Source organism: Moschus berezovskii, chromosome 8 (assembly GCF_049115385.1).
Source record: "Moschus berezovskii isolate FMDL1 chromosome 8, NW_MosBer_1.0, whole genome shotgun sequence".
In the NCBI taxonomy this organism is placed as follows: Eukaryota; Metazoa; Chordata; class Mammalia; order Artiodactyla; family Moschidae; genus Moschus; species Moschus berezovskii.
In genome coordinates this window covers 91,687,077-91,703,841 of record NC_142467.1, presented here as the reverse complement: position 1 = coordinate 91,703,841, position 16,765 = coordinate 91,687,077, and the positions used below count along the sequence as shown (strand labels likewise).

Genomic DNA, 16,765 nt, shown 5'->3' with positions numbered 1-16,765 from the left:
TATTACTTGCTTAGGTGTAAATCTGTTATCTTGCTGTTTGTTTTCTCTTTGTCCCCTTTTTCTCTTTTTAATGTTCTCTTTAAGATTAATCAAGTGTTTTTATTATTCCATTCTACCCTGTTGGTTTATAACAGTGTATCTTTGTTGCATTTTAGTGGTTGCTTTAGGGTTTATAATATAAATATTAAATATATTATGATTTTTCAAGTGATATTGTACCACTTCATGGATAATATAAAAACTAACACTATGCTTCCATTTCTCTCCTCCTAAGCTGTGTGCTATTGTTGTCATACATTTTACTTGTACATGTTACCAACTCCAAAGCATATTGTTATTATTTTTGTTTAAACCATCAGTTATATTTTAAAGAGATTTATATTTAAAGAGAAAAGTTGTGTTTATTTACCCATGTAATTACCATTTCTAGTATTCTTCATTCCTTTATGTAGATCCATATTTCCACCTAGTATCATTTTCCTTCTGCATTGAAAATTTTTGTTTAAACTTTGCTTAGAGTGCATGTCTATGGGTGATAAATTCTTTCAACTTTTGTAGTCTAAAAAAATTTTTTTTTTCCTTTGTTTTTGAAGGATATTTTCACTGGATATAGGATTCTAGATTGATGGTTTCTTCCTTTAGTACTTGAAATACAGTGCTCTTCTTTCTTCTCATTTGAATTATTTTCTGAAAAGAAATCTACTTTCATCCTTATCTTCTTCATGTAACATGTCTTTTTCTTGCTTTTAAGATTTTCTCCTTTGTCACTGGCTTTGTCAGTTTGTTTATGATATGCCTTAATGTATTTTTTCTTCATGTTTCTGTGCCATAGTTCATTAATCTGCTTGGATCTGTGGGTTTCGTCAAGTTTGGAAAATTTTCAGTCATTTTTCTTCAAATATTTTTCCTGTCCTCTCCACTTTGCGGGGGAGCCTATAATGAGTTCAGTTCAGTTGCTCAGTCGTGTCCGACTCTTTGCGACCCCATGAATCACAGCACGCCAGGCCTCCCTGTCTATCACCAACTCCCGGAGTTCACTCAAACTCATGTCCATCGAGTTGGTGATGCCATCCAGCCATCTCATCCTCTGTCGTCCCCTTCTCCTCCTGCCCCCAATCCCTCCCAGCATCAGAGTCTTTTCCAGTGAGTCAGCTCTTAACATGAGGTGGCCAAAGTATTGGAGTTTCAACTTTAGCATCAGTCCTTCCAATGAACACCCAGGATTGATCTCCTTTAGAATGGACTGGTTGGATCTCCTTGCAGTCCAAGGGACTCTCAAGAGTCTTCTCCAACACCACAGTTCAAAAGCATCAATGCTTTGGCACTCAGCTTTCTTCACAGTCCAACTCTCACATCCATACATGACCACTGGAAAAACCATAGCCTTGACTAGGTGGACCTTGGTTGGCAAAGTCATGTCTCTGCTTTTTAATATGCTATCTAGGTTGGTCATAACTTTCCTTCCAAGGAGTAAGCGTCTTTTAATTTCCTGGCTGCAATCAGCATCTGCAGTGATTTTGGAGCCCAGAAAAACAAAGTCTGACACTGTTTCCACTGTTTCCCCATCTATTTCCCATGAAGTGATGGGACCAGATGCCATGATCTTAGTTTTCTGAATGTTGAGCTTCAAGCCAACTTTTTCACTCTCCCCTTTCACTTTCATCAAGAGGCTTTTTAGTTTTTTTCACTTTCTGCCATAAGGGTGGTGTCTTCTGTATATCTGAGGTTATTGATATTTCTCCCAGCAATCTTGATTCCAGCTTGTGCTTCTTCCAGCCCAGTGTTCCTCATGATGTACTCTTCATATAAGTTAAATAAGCAGGCTGACAATATACAACCTTTACGTACTCCTTTTCCTATTTGGAACCAGTCTGTTGTTCCATGTCCAGTTCTAACTGTTGCTGGCTGCTTGAAATTGTCCCACAGCTCACTGATGCTGGTTTTTTACTTTTAATCTTTTTCTGTGTTTCATTTTTGATTGTTGGTATGTTTTCAGGTTTACAGATCTTTTCTTCTACAGTGCATAATCTACTATTATCCCTGTATGTTGTATTTTTCATCTCATACATTGTAGTTTTCATCTCTAGAAGTTCGATATGGGTCTTTGTTAATATCTCCCATCCAAGTTCTTCCAAATTTCCATCCAGAGTTTCCACTGAACTTTATTGTATATAGAGTACAGTTTTTATAACTGTTTTAAAGTCATCTGCTAGTTCTAACATTGTGTTAGTTATAAACTAATTTTGATTGATTGATTAATTGATTTCTTCATTATGAGTCCTCATTTTGCCTTTTTTTGCAAGCTTGGCAATTTTTGGTTGGGTGTCTTGGATTTTTTTTCATTCTATAAGTTTTCATGAGCTTTGTGTTCTGGGATGCGCTTCCTTGAAAACAGTTTCATTCTTTCTTTTTTGTAAGATTTTTTGGTTAGGACTAGAGCAATACTCAGTGTAAGGTTATTATTCCCCACTACAGAGGCAAGGCCCTACTGTATACTGTATTTTCCTAATGTCCTGTGAATTATGAGAGGCAACAGATACAGTTCTTGGCCTTTGTGAGTGCTGGAGGCTTTTCCTTCTATCTTTCCATATGATTCCCTCCCCTACCAACCATATTTAGATAGTTTCCTTATACTTTTGTGCTAGTGCGTACCCAGCTGAATACTCGAGGAGAAACTTCTTGTAGATCTCTGGAGCTCTTTCTGTGCAACTTTCTCTTCTCTGGGAATGTGTCCTCCAAATTCTAGCTATGTTGGCCTCTTTGGACTCTCAGCTTCTTCTCAACTCAGGGAATCTGCTGACAGCTACTTGGCTTCTTCCTCCTTCTCCATGACTTGGATTCTGTCTCACGACAGGAAGCTGGGCAATCATATGACCTACCTTACCTATTTTTCATCTTTCAGGAACCACAGCCCTTTGTTGACTGATGTTCATTCTCTTGAAAACTATCATTTTATATATTTGGTCTGTTTTTTGTTCTACCAGGAGAGTAAATTTGGTTCTTATTCCATCTTTGTTGGGAGCAGAAATGCCACAAATTGAATTTTGAATTAACGGTTATATATGTGGGCTTCCATCTGTGGGGTCACACAGAGTCGGACACGACTGAAGTGACTTAGCAGCAGCAGCATATATATATAAAATAAACATTATAGAGGGTAATTGTGAATGTCAAGGACTTTCTGCCTGTTTTCTAGTGTATTATGCTGACTGAAGATTGTTGATAGTAGAAAGTGGAAACATTTTGGAAAAGGACAAAAATTAGGAATGTATATATAGTGTAGTTTACTGTGCATTATTCACATGTAGTTTAATTGTAACTTTTTGGATTCTCAGTAGCAAGTACATAATCCTTCTACCATTTAAAAAAGATTTTTAAAATGAATAAGCTGTTTTTAGAACATTTTATGTTTGCAGTAACATTGAACAAAGTATGGAGAGTTCCCTTTTGTCCCAAAATGCACAGCCTTCCCTGCACCACAGTAGTTACATTTGTTAAAATTGATGACCCTGTATTAACATATCGTTATCCTCCAAGCCCCATAGTTTGCATTAGGGTTCACTCTAGATATTGTACGTTCTATGAGTTCGGACAAATATATAATGACAGTTATTCACCATTGTAATTAGCATACAGTTGTTTCACTCCATACTCCACTCATCCCTCCCTCCCCCTTAAACCCTGGCAGTCACTAATCTTTTTGCTGTCTCCATAGTTCTGCCATTTCCAAGAGTATCACATAGTTGGAGTTTTATATATATATAGTATGTTGCCTTTTCAGGTTGATAGTAACATGCACATGGGGGCATGCACCTCCATGCCTTTTCATGACTTATTAACTCATCTCTCTTTTTGTAATCAGTAATAATATTCCGTTATCCTGATGTACAACAGTTTTATCTGCCTACGAAGGAAATCTTGGTTGCTTCCAAGTTTTGGCAGTTATATATAGATGCTATAAATATTCAGTTTATATTTCATGTTCAGTTTTTTGATGAACCTTCTGTCATTTTAAGTATTAGTGATGGTTAGAAACAAGGAGACTGGGAAAATCTCAGGCCGTTTTTAGTTTTTAAAAACTAACATTTAAAATGTTCATATGAAGGAAATGATAGCATTAGATTTGTCAAGAGTGACATTTAAAAAGTATAAATTTGGATTCTCATTGCTGAAAATAAGATGAGATTCTTTAATTTTATTAGTTTTGTGGTCCTTCTTTCTCAGTTTTAATATTGTAAATTAGTATCCTTATTTAAAATTAAAAAAAATTTTTATTTTATATTGGAGTATAGTTGATTTACAGTTTTGTGTTAATTTCAGGTATACAGCAAATTGATTAGGTTATACGGATAGCCATCTATTTTGGATTCTTTTCTCGTATAGATTATTACAAGTAATTGAGTTCCCTGTGCTGGACAGTATGTCCTTGTTGATTATCTGTTTTATATATAGTATGTATATTTGTTAATCCCAAACTCCTAACTTATCCCTGCCTACCAGGTTTCCCCTTTGGTAACTGTAAGTTTGTTTCTGAAGTCTGTAAGTCTGTTTCTGTTTTGTAAACAAGTTCATTTGTATAATTTTTTTCAAGATTCCACATATAAGTGATATCATGCAATAGTTGTCTTTCTCTGACTTCACTTGGTATGATAGTCTCTAGATCCATCCATGTTGCTTCAAATGGCTTTGTTTTATTCTTTTTTATGGCTGACTAGTGTTCCATTGTAGATAGGTACCACATCTTCATCTGTTCTGTTGTTGATGGACATTTAGATTGCTTCCGTGCCTTGAGTATTGTAAATATTGCTCTAATGAACATTGGGGTGCCTGTATCTTTTGAATTATGGTTTTCTCTGGATAAATGCCCAGGTGTGGGATTACTGGATCATATGGTAGTTCTATTTTTAGTTTTTTAAGAAACCTCCATACTGTTCTCCATAGTGGTTATACCAATTTACATTCCCACCAACAGTGTAGGAGGGTTCTCTTTTCTCCACAGCCTCTCTAGCATTTATTATTTGTAGACTATTTAATGAATGGTCATTCTTACTGGTGTGAGGTGATATGTCATTTTGGTTTTGATTTGCATTTCTCTGATAATTAGTGATGTTGAGCATCTTTTCATGTGCTTTATGGCCATCTGTATGTCTTCTTTGGAGAAATGTTTGTTTAGGTCTTCTGCCCATTTTTTGTTTGGGTTATTAGGTTCTTTCATATAGAACTGCATGAGCTGTTTGTTTTGCAGATTAATCTCTTGTCATTGGCATACTTTGCAAATGTTTTTTTCCCGTTCCATTTAATTTTGTTTATGGTGTCCATTGTTGGGCAAAAGATTTTAAATTTAATTAGATCCAATTATTAATTATTTTTATTACGCTAGTAGAAGGTGAATAGAAAAGAGTCTTGTGATTTATGTCAAAAATTTCTGCCTGGGTTTTCCTCCAAGAGTTCTGTAGTGTCTGGTCTTACATTTAGATCTTTAATCCATTTTGAGTTAATTTTCATGTATGATGTTAGGGAGTGTTTTATTTCATTTTTTTTTTTTTTTAACATGTAGCTGTCCTGTTTTCCCAGCACCATTTATTGAAGAGATTGTCTTTTCTCCATTGTATAGTTTTGCCTCATTTGTCATAGGTTAATTGACAATAAGGGTTTGGGTTTATCTCAGGACTTTTCTATCATATTACATGGATCTATGTTTCTGTTTTTATGCCAGTACCATGCTATTTTGATGACTGTAAATTTGTCAGATAGTCTCAAATCAGGGAGCCTGATTCCTCCAGCTCCTTTTTCATTCTTAGGATTGCTTTGGCTATTCTGGGTCTTTTGTGTTACCATATACATTAAATCTTTTTTTGTTTTAGTTCTGTGAAAAATGCCATTGGTCATTTAATAGAGATTGCATTGAATCTGTAGATTGCCTTGGGTAGTATAGTCATTTTGATAATATTAATTATTCCAATCCAAGAACATGGTATAACTTTCTGTCAGTTTGTATCACTTTTGGTTTCTTTTATCAGTGTCTTACAGTTTTCAGAGTACAGGTCTTTTGCTTCTTTAGGTTTATTTTAGGTACTATATGCTTTTTGATACAGTGGTAAATGGGATTGTTTAATTTCTCTGATCTTTCGTTGTTAGTGTATATAGAATTGCAACAGATTTTTGTGTTTTGACTCTGTATCCTGCAACTTTACCAAATTCATTGAGTTCTAGTAGTATTTTGATAGCATCTTTAGGATTTTGTGTGTATAGTATCATGCCATCTGCACTGGTGACAGTTTTACTTCTTTTCCAGTATGGATTCTTTTTATTTCTTTTTCTTCTCTGATTGCTGTATCTAAGACTTCCAAAACTATGTTGAATAAAAGTGGCAAGAATGGACATCTCTTGTTCCTGATTTTGGAGGAAATTCTTTTAGTTTTTCCCTGTTGAGAATGATGTTAGTTGTGGGTTTGTCATATACGGCCTTTGATTATGTTGAGGTAGGGTCCTTCTGTGCCCACTTTTTGGAGAGGTTTTTTTTTTTTTTAATCGTAAATGGGTGTTGAGTTTTGTCAAAAACTTTCTGCATCTATTGATATGATCATATGGTTTTTATCTTTCAGTTTGTTAATATGGTTTATCACACTGATTGATTTGTGGTTATTGAAGAATCCTTATATCCCCAGGATAAATCCCTCTTGATCATGGTGTTTTATTCTTTTAATGTATTGTTGGATTTGGTTTGCTACTATCTTGTTGAGAATTTTTGCTTCTGTGCTCATGAGTGATATTGGAGCCTGCAATTTTCTTTTTTTACGTGTGGTGTCTTTGTCTGGTTTAGGTGTCAGGACGATAGTGGCTTGATAGAATGAGTTTGGGAGTGTTCCTTCCTTTGCAATTTTTGGAAAGTTTCAGAGGTGTTAACTCTTCTCTAAGTGTTTGATAGAATTTGCTTGTGAAGCCTTCTGGTCTTGGATTTTTGTTTGTTGGGAGTTTTAAAATCAGTTTTAATTTTCAGTTCAGTCGCTCAGTCATGTCGACTCTTTGCAACCCCATGGACTGCAATATGCCAGGCTTCCCTGTCCATCACCAACTCTTGAAGTTTGCTTAAACTCATGTCCCTTGAGTCGGTGATGCCATCCAACCATCTCATCCTCTGTTGTCCCCTTCTCCTCCTGCCTTCAGTCTTTCCCAGCATCAGGGTCTTTTCCAATGAGTCAGTTCTTCCCATCAGGTGGCCAAAGTATTGGAGTTTCAGCTTCAGCATCAGTCCTTCCAGTGAATATTCGTGACTAATTTCCTTTAGGATGGACTGGTTTGATCTCCTTGCAGCCCAAGGGACTCTCAAGAGTCTTCTCCAGCACCACAGTACAAAGGCATCAATTCTTTGGTCCTCAGCTTTCTTTATAGTCCAACTCTCACATCCATAAGTGACTACTGGGAAAACCATAGCTCTGACTAGAAGGACCTTTGTTGACAAAGCAGTGTCTCTGCTTTTTAATATGCTGTCTGTGTTGGTCATAGCATTTCTTCCAAGGAGCAAGCATCTTTTAATTCTCTGGGTGCAGTCACCATCTGCAGTGATTTTGGAGCCCAAGAAAATAAAGTCTGTCACCGTTTCCATTGTTTCCCCATCTGTTTGCCATGAAGTGATGGGACCGGATGCCATGAGCTTAGTTTTCTGAATGTTGAGTTTTAAGCCAGCTTTTTCACTCTCCTCTTTCACTTTCATCAAGAGGTTCTTTAGTTTCTCTTTACTTTCTGCCATAAGGGTGGTGTCATTTGCATATCTGAGGTTGTTGATGTTTCTCCTGGCAGTCTTGATCTTAGCTTGTACTTCATCCAGCCTGGCATTTCTCATGATGTACTCTGCATATAAGTTAAATAAGCAGGGTGACAATATACAGCCTTGATGTACTCCTTTCCCAATTTGGAACCAGTCTGTTGTTCCATGTCCGGTTCTAACTGTTGCTTCTTGACCTGCATAGAGATTTCTCAAGAGGCAGGTCAGGTGGTCTGATATTCCCATCTCTTGAAGAATTTTCCACAGTTTGTTCTGATCCACACAGTCAAAGGCTTTTGCGTAGTCAATAAAGCAGAATTAGATGTTTTTCTGTAACTCCCTTGCTTTTTCTATGATCCAATGGGTGTTGGCAATTTGATCTCTGGTTCATCTGGCTTTTCTAAATCCAATTTGAACATCTGGAAGTTCCTGGTCCACATACTGTTGGAGCCTGGCTTGGAGAATTTTGAGCAGGAGAATTGAGCATTTTAGGAATCAGTGAACATTTCAGGAATATTTTGGGTTTTAGTTGTAGAAGGTCTTGTAGGTCTTCATAGAACCATTCAACTTCAGCTTCTTTAGTATTACAGGAGGCAGTGATCAAGACCATCCCTGTTGTAACTTGTAATTGGTTTGTTTGTATTTTCTATTTCTTCTTGGTTCAGTCTTGGAAAGTTGTATATTTCTAAGAATTTGTCCATTTCTTCTAGGCTGTCCATTTCATTGACATATAGTTGCTTGTAGTAGTCTCATGATCCTTTGTATTTCTGCGGTGTCCATTGTAACTTCCTATTCATTTCTGATTTTATTGATGTGAACTGTCTTTTTTTCTTCATGAGTCTGGCTAAAGATTTATCAATTTTGTTTATCTTTTCAGAGAAGCAGCTTTTAGTTTGATCTTTTCTATTGTTTTCTTTGTCTCTATTTCATTTATTTCTGCTTTTCCTCTGATCATTTGATTTCTTTCCTTCTACTAATTTTGGGTTTTGTTTGTTCTTCTTTCTCTAGTTACTTAATGTACTTTTAAAATTAGTAATGATCATGTATTTAATCCATTCATAGAAATTGCATTCGTTTTATTTATGTATTTTTTTTTGGCTGTGCTAGGTCTTCATTGCTTTGCATAGGCTTTCTCTAGTTGTGGCAAGCGGGGGCTACTTTTTGTTGTGGTGCGTGAGCTTCTTATTCTCTTGTTGCAGAGTACAGGCTCTAGGCACACAGACTTCATTAGTTGTGGCCCAGAGGCTCAGTAGTTGGAACTTGTGGCCCCTAGTGTGCGTAGACTTACATAGTTGTGCCACACAGCCTCAGCAGTTGCGGCTTGCAGGCTTTAGAGTGTTGGCTCAGAGGCACGCAGGCTTAGTTGCTCCACAGCATGTGGAATCTTCCCAGGCCAGGGATCTAATCTGTGTCCCCTGTGGTGGCAGGCAGATTCCTATCCACTGCACCACTAAGGAAGTCCTGCATTAAGTAGGTATTAATTTTGAGTTAAAAATTTTTTTTGATCATTCAGTTCAGTTCAGTCGCTCAGTTGTGTCCGACTCTCCGCGACCCCATGAATCACAGCACGCCAGGCCTCCCTGTCCATCACCAACTCCCGGAGTTCACTCAAACTCATGTCCATCGAGTCGGTGATGCCATCCAGCCATCTCATTCCCTGTTGTCCCCTTCTCCTCTCACCCCCAACCCCTCCCAGCATCAGCGTCTTTTCCAGTGAGTCAGCTCTTTGCATGAGGTGGCCAAAGTATTGGAGTTTCAGCTTTAGCATCAGTCCTTCCAATGAACACCCAGGATTGATCTCCTTGCAGTCCAAGGGACTCTCAAGAGTCTTCTCCAGCACCACAGTTCAAAAGCATCAATTCTTTGGCGATCAGCTTTCTTCACAGTCCAACTCTCACATCCATACATGACCATGGGAAAAACCATAGCCTTGACTAGATGGACCTTGGTTGGCAAAGTCATGTCTCAGTTTTTTAATATACTATCTAGGTTGGTTATAACTTTCTTTCCAAGAAGTAAGCATCTTTTAATTTCCTGGCTGCAATCAGCATCCGCAGTGATTTTGGAGCCCAAAAAATAAAGTCTGACAGTTCCCACTGTTTCCCCATCTATTTCCCATGAAGTGATGGGACCAGATGCCATGATCTTAGTTTTCTGAATGTTGAGCTTCAAGCCAACTTTTTCACTCTCCCCTTTCACTTTCATCAAGAGGCTCTTTAGTTCCTCTTCACTTTCTGCCATAAGGGTGGTGTCATCTGCATATCTGAGGTTATTGATATTTCTCCCAGCAATCTTGATTCCAGCTTGTGCTTCTTCCAGCCCAGCGTTCCTCATGATGTACTCTGCATATAAGTTAAATAAGCAGGGTGACAATATACAACCTTTACGTACTCCTTTTCCTATTTGGAACCAGTCTGTTGTTCCATGTACAGTTCTGACTGTTGCTTCCTGACCTGCATACAGATTCCTCAAGAGGCAGGTCAGGTGGTCTGGTATTCCCATCTCTTTCAGAATTTTCCACAGTTTATTGTGATCCACACAGTCAAAGGCTTTGGCATAGTCAATGAAGCAGAAATAGATGTTTTTCTGGAACTCTCTTGCTTTCTCTATGACACATACCAGGAGGTTAAAGATTGTGTTTGTCTTTGTCATTGTGTCCCTGAAGCATAGCACCATGCCAGACTCAGGTGTGTAGTATTTGTTAATTAATTAGGATATTTAGAAAATTTAAGTTGTATCTGTAATTACTTTTAATGTCACTTCTTTTTGTTAATTCCCCCTATTCCTTATAGCTGTTACTTAAAACTTTTATTTTGAAATAACATTTTAGGATTAAGCTATTTGCTAGGTGCCATGTTGGTTGCTTGAAGTAAATTGTTTCATGTTATTCTTACTTGTTTCATGTGATCAATGCAGAATAGTTATTCTTATCCTCATTTTACTATTGAGATAATCTTTGGGTAGATAGTTTCTAAGGTCAGATGTCTGAAAAGTGGCAAATGTGTGGATTCACGTTGAGGTCTTTCTGCTCTGGAACCTTTGTTCTTTTGCTGTAATTATTCTACCTTCTCCAATTTAATGTCTGCATTAAATAATTAACATAAACATACATTTCTTAGGATTAGCTAAAATGTTCGATTTTACATTTATCTCATTGGGTCTAGAACTTCAACAGTACTGTGCTTGTCTGCTACACAGTTCATGCTGTAATTGCTGATAATAAAGGAGAAGTTTATATTAGAATAAACTTTAAATCCAGGTTAGAAATTGCGTCACAGCATCAAAAGAATTAATTTTAAGAGCTATTGTTCTGTAGCATCAGTTCAGTTCAGTTCAGTCTCTCAGTTGTGTCCGACTGTCCGCGACCCCATGAATCACAGCACGCCAGGCCTCCCTGTCCATCACCATCATCATCTGTAGCATCAGACCCTACAAAGTGATTGATTCTCTTCATTGTTTTCAGGGACAATTTTTGCATATGGACAAACTGGAACTGGCAAAACGTTTACCATGGAAGGTGTTCGAGCTGTTCCTGAACTTAGAGGAATCATTCCAAATTCCTTTGCTCACATATTTGGTCATATTGCAAAAGCAGAGGGTGATACAAGGTAAAATAATTATTTTCTGGTATTGAGAAGTACAAACATAAGATGTACAACCTTTATAAACAAGTCTTTAAAACTGTTCTAATAAATATTTCACTGATTTTTTTTTTTTTTGGTATTTAAGAATGATGTTTTCTTTACAGATTTTTGGTTCGAGTGTCTTATTTGGAAATATATAATGAAGAAGTTCGTGACCTTTTGGGCAAGGATCAGACACAGAGGTTAGAGGTAATGATTATTAAATTTGGAGTACTTTCCAAAGCAAGAGAATGTGTACTGAATTAAGTTCTTTTTTGAACAAAAGGTACTCTTAATGTTTTGTTATTTTTGACCAGGAAACTTGGTAACATGCTTCCAAAATAGAACTATTTTAAACAGTTACGCATTGAAAAGTCTTGGTTCCTACCCTATTTCTCCCCACTCTAAGATAACCACTTTCGGTATCCTTTCAGTGTTCTTTATGTAAATACAAACATAATTTTATTTTTACTCCAAATGTAGCACCCTGTATACATTGATCTGCATCTTTTTTAAACTAAAATTTTTATTGAGATAAATTCACATGCAGTTGTAAGAAATAATACAGAGGATTATCCTTTACACAGTTTTCCCCAGAGATGACATTTTACAAAGCTATAATGCAGTATCATAATCATAATATTGATTTTGATATAATCCACAGATATAATCCGTTTGAATCTGTTATTCAAATACCCCAGTGTTTCTTGTAGTCATTTGTGTTGTGTACTGTTTTATCACATGTGTAGATTATTGTATCCACTACCGCAACAAGGTACTAAACTGTTCTATCTCAAAGATGCCTTCTGTTCCCCTTTTACAACCATATCCACCTCTCTGGTGACCACTCCCCTCAGTCCCCATCCCTAACCCCGACAACCCTAATCTGTTTTCCAGTTTTATGGTTTTGTCATATCAAAAGTGTTGCTGCTGCTGCTGCTGCTAAGTCACTTCAGTCGTGTCCGACTCTGTGTGACCCCATAGACGGAGGCCACCAGGCTCCCCCGTCCCTGGGAAATATACAATATGTAACTTTTTGGAATTGGCTTTGTGACTTTGCACAACTCCCTAGAGATTCATCCAACTTGTTGCATGTATCAATGACTCATTCCTTTTTATGTCTGAGTAATAGTGCATGCACTATTTAACTATTTAACCATTCACCTGCTGAAGGACAACCATTCACCTGCTCCATACAGTTTGGGGCTGTTATGAGTAAAGCTGCTATGAACATCCACGCATAGATTTTTATGCAAACATAAGTTTTCATTCTCTGGTATGAATGCCCAAGAGTACTCCAGAATTTAGAGTCAGAAGTTGTTTTTTTCTAAATTTAATTAATTAATTTTTGGCTGCGCTAGGTCTTCGTTGCTGTGCATGGACTTTCTCTAATTGTGGCAAGTGGGAGCTGCTCTCTAGGTGCTGTGTGTGGGGTTCTCGTTATGGTGGCTTCTCTTGCTGCAGAGGACGGGTTCTGGGGTGCATGGGCTTCAGTAGTTGCAGCTCAGGGACTTGGTAGTTGCAGCTTGTGGGCTGTAGTGCCTGGGCTAAGTGGTTGCAGCACGTGGGCTTAGTTGCTCTGTGGCATGTGGAATCTTCCTGGACGGGGGATCAAACCCGTGTCCCCTGCATTGGCAGGCGGACTCTTTAACAGTGTCAGAAATGTAGATATTAATACTAATTATGAATGTTGTCACAAATATTTGTGTTTTTAATCTTTCTTTTACCTGAAGGAAAAACCAGACTTTCTGATTGAGAAACTCTAGTTTGTATACTTTTGGGTAATATATTGGTACTTCCTCCATCTTAGAAAAAGGGAATGTAAGATTATATACATAACTATCAGATAATCACAAAAATTGTGGATTGGTTCATTATAGCTGATTCACATTCAATATTTTTTCTTTTTTTCCTCAAAGTTTTAAACTTTTATTTTGTGTTGGGGTATAGCCAGTTAACAATGTTGTGGTAGCTTCAGGTGAACAGCGAAGGGACTCAGACTCCATTCTTCCTCAAATCATTGTTTTTTAAATTGAGATGTAATTTACATAGCATAATATTCGTCCTTTTAAAGTGTACAATTTAGTGATTCCTTTGTATATTCAGAAAGTTATGCAACCATCACTACTGTCTTATTCTAGGACAATTTTCATTATTCCTGAAGGAAACTCCATGCCCATTAGGTGTCACTCTCCATTCCCCTTCTCCCTCCTGGTAACCAGTAATTTACTTTCTGTCTCTATGAACTTGCCTATTCTGAACATTTCATTTAAATGAAGTCATACAATTGTGGTCTTTTGTGTCTGGCTTCTTTCACTTTTTATGATGTTTTCAAGATCCATTCATGTTGTAGCATGAATCAGTGTTTCATTTTCCATTTTAACATCTTGTAAAAGTTTTTGTGTGAATACAAGCATACCTCACTTTATAGTGCTTCACTTGATTATATTTGTTGATGCTGTTCTTTTTTTTAAACGAAGGTTTGTGGCAACCCTGCATGGAACAAGTCTGTGCAGCTCTGTATTTCCAACAGTATTTGCTTAATTAATTCATGTGTCTGTGTCACACTTTGGTAATTCTTGCAGTATTTTAAACTTTCCACCAGCAAAAAGATTATGACTGGCTGAAGGCTCAGATGACGGTTAACATTTCTTTTAGCAATAAAATATTTTTAAATTAAGGTACAAACATGTTTTAAACATAATGCTATTGTACATTTATAGTCTGTGGATGGTATAATGTAAACAACTTTTATATCCACTAAGGAAACAAAAATTCATGGTACTCTTTTATTGTGGTAGTCTGGAACTGAACCTCCAGTATCTTTGAACTGTATATTTTTAAAGTTCTCTTGGTTATATATCAATGAATGCAGTCATTAGATAATGTGATAATTCTACTTTTAGGTACTGCCAGACTGTTTTCCATATTGGCTGTACCATTTTACATTCCTATCAGTAATGTATGAGGAGTCCAATTTTTTCATATCCTTATCGACACGTGTTATTGTCATTTATTACAGCCATTTCAGTGGGTATAAAGTGTTATGGGCTTGATTTCCATTTCCCTGATGGTGAAATGACATTGAACATCTTTTTACTCCATCTGTGTGTCTTCTTTGGAGAAATTTCAGTTCAGATCCATTGTTCATTTTTAATTTGGTCTTTTTTTTGTTCAGTTCAGTTCAGTCGCTCAGTCTTGTCCGACTCTCCGCGACCCCATGAATCACAGCATGCCAGGCCTCCCTGTCCATCACCAGCTCCCGCAGTTCACTCAAACTCATGTCCACTTCATGGGAAATAGATGGAAAAACAGTGGAAACAGTGTCAGACTTTAATTTTTGGGGCTCCAAAATCACTGCAGATGCTGATTGCAGCCAGGAAATTAAAAGACGCTTACTCCTTGGAAGGAAAGTTATGACCAACCTAGATAGTATATTAAAAAGCAGAGACATTACTTTGCCAACAAAGGTCCGTCTAGTCAAGGCTATGGTTTTTCCCGTGGTCATGTATGGATGTGAGAGTTGGACTGTGAAGAAAGCTGATCGCCGAAGAATTGATGCTTTTGAACTGTGGTGCTGGAGAAGATTCTTGAGAGTCCCTTGGACTGCAAGGAGATCCAACCTGTCCATTCTAAAGGAGATCAATCCTGGGTGTTCATTGGAAGGACTGATGCTCAAGCTGAAACTGCAATACTTTGGCCACCTCATGCGACGAGTTTTGTTATTAAATATTAATAATTTTTTATATGGAGCTTCCCTGGTGACTCAGTGACAAAGAATCCACCTGCCAATGCAGGCAGTGTGGGTTCAATTCTTAAGTCAGGAAGATCCCTTGAAGCAGGAAATGGCAACCCACCCCAGTATTGTTGCCTGGGAATTCCCATGGATAGAGGAGCCTGGAGGGCCATGGTTAGTGGGGTCACAGAAGAGTTGGACATGACTTAGTGACTAAACAGCAATTCTTTATATATTCTAAATGCAAGCTTGTTAACAGATAATAGGAATTTGCAAAAATATTCTCTTATGGATTGTCTTTTTACTTTTTTGATGGTGTCCTTTTGGAGTATAAAAGTTTAAAATTTTGATCATATTTGCTTTATCTACATTTAGTTTTGTTTCCTGTGTTTTTTGGTGTTGTATCTTAAGAAATCATTGCTTCATCCAAGGTCACAAAGATTTATGCCTTTGTTTTCTTCCTAAGAGTTTTATAGTTTTAGCTTTTATATTTAGGTCTTTGGTTCATTTTGAGTTAATTTTTTATATGCCTTGTGAGTTACAGGACCAGCTTCACTCGTGCATACAGATATCTGATTGTCTCAGCACCATTGTTATTTTTTTTTGTAACTGCGCGGTATGTGGGGTCTTAGCTCCCCAATCAGGGATCGAACCCACGCCCCCTGATGTGGAAGTGCAGAATCTTAACCACTGGACCACCAGGGAAGTCCTTCAGCACCATTTATTGAAAAGACTTTTTCCCCCTCATTGTACTTTGCTTTTTTTTTTTTTAACTGAGCAATGGATTGTGACAGTCTTTCCATATAAGTAAAGAGAAATGCTTCTTCATTCTTTTTTTTTCCTTTCTGCCTTAATGTATCCTTAGTATGGAAATAACTTTTAGTTTGCTTAGCCACCCCGCTATTGATGAACAGTTGGATTGTTTAAAATCTTTTGCTCTTAGAAACAGTTCTGTACTAAATGACCTTGTAATTACACCATTTCATACATGTGAAGGCTTGTCTGAGGATAAATTCCTGAAACAGGATTGCTGAGTTTGAGTGGTAGATGACTAGTAATTATTGCCAAATATATTAAGATTTTGGTGTATGAGACAAAAGGTTAGCCTTTAAAATATTAATGTTGGGATTTTGATTGGAATTGTATTGTCAATAAAATAATTAGAGAATAAATAATGTGTGTAGAATAACAATAGAATAGAATATAGAATCGTGGTAGCCTCCATTGTAGAACAGTGTGGAATATACTGAGAATAACAGAATAATAGAATAACTATTATTAAGAAGCTCTTATAATGCAGCAGTAGGTATTTAGTGTAGTAAATTATGGTAGTAGTACATATTTTATTTCATTTAACCTTTCAGCAGTTCAATTTTGTTAATGTAAAAAAATGAAACCTAGAGGAATTTCCTGACTTGCTTGTGTAAGGTAAATGGATTAAAGATTAAAGGGTGATTTCTGAGGTTTTAACACCTTAGCTTGAATATTGGCTCTGATCTCTTAAGCAGGTTACTTACCCTCTATGAGCCTTAGGTTTGCCACATGAACATGGAAATAATAATGGTATCTGCTTTATAGGATTATTGCCAAAGATAACAAATTAATGAAATATTTCAAGATTATTGCTTGACACATAATAAA

General features: G+C 37.0%; 1 protein-coding gene across 2 annotated transcripts in view; it reads left to right on the top strand.

Moving 5' to 3' along the window:
• The window catches only part of KIF3A (kinesin family member 3A), an 86,130-nt gene that overhangs the window by 10,580 nt on the left and 58,785 nt on the right, over positions 1-16,765 (top strand). For both annotated transcript variants that reach the window (XM_055429518.2, XM_088838836.1), the window contains exons 3-4: positions 11,229-11,373; positions 11,514-11,598. In XM_055429518.2, the coding sequence (XP_055285493.1) occupies positions 11,229-11,373; positions 11,514-11,598 (230 nt within the window). The remainder of the gene's footprint in view (positions 1-11,228; positions 11,374-11,513; positions 11,599-16,765) is intronic.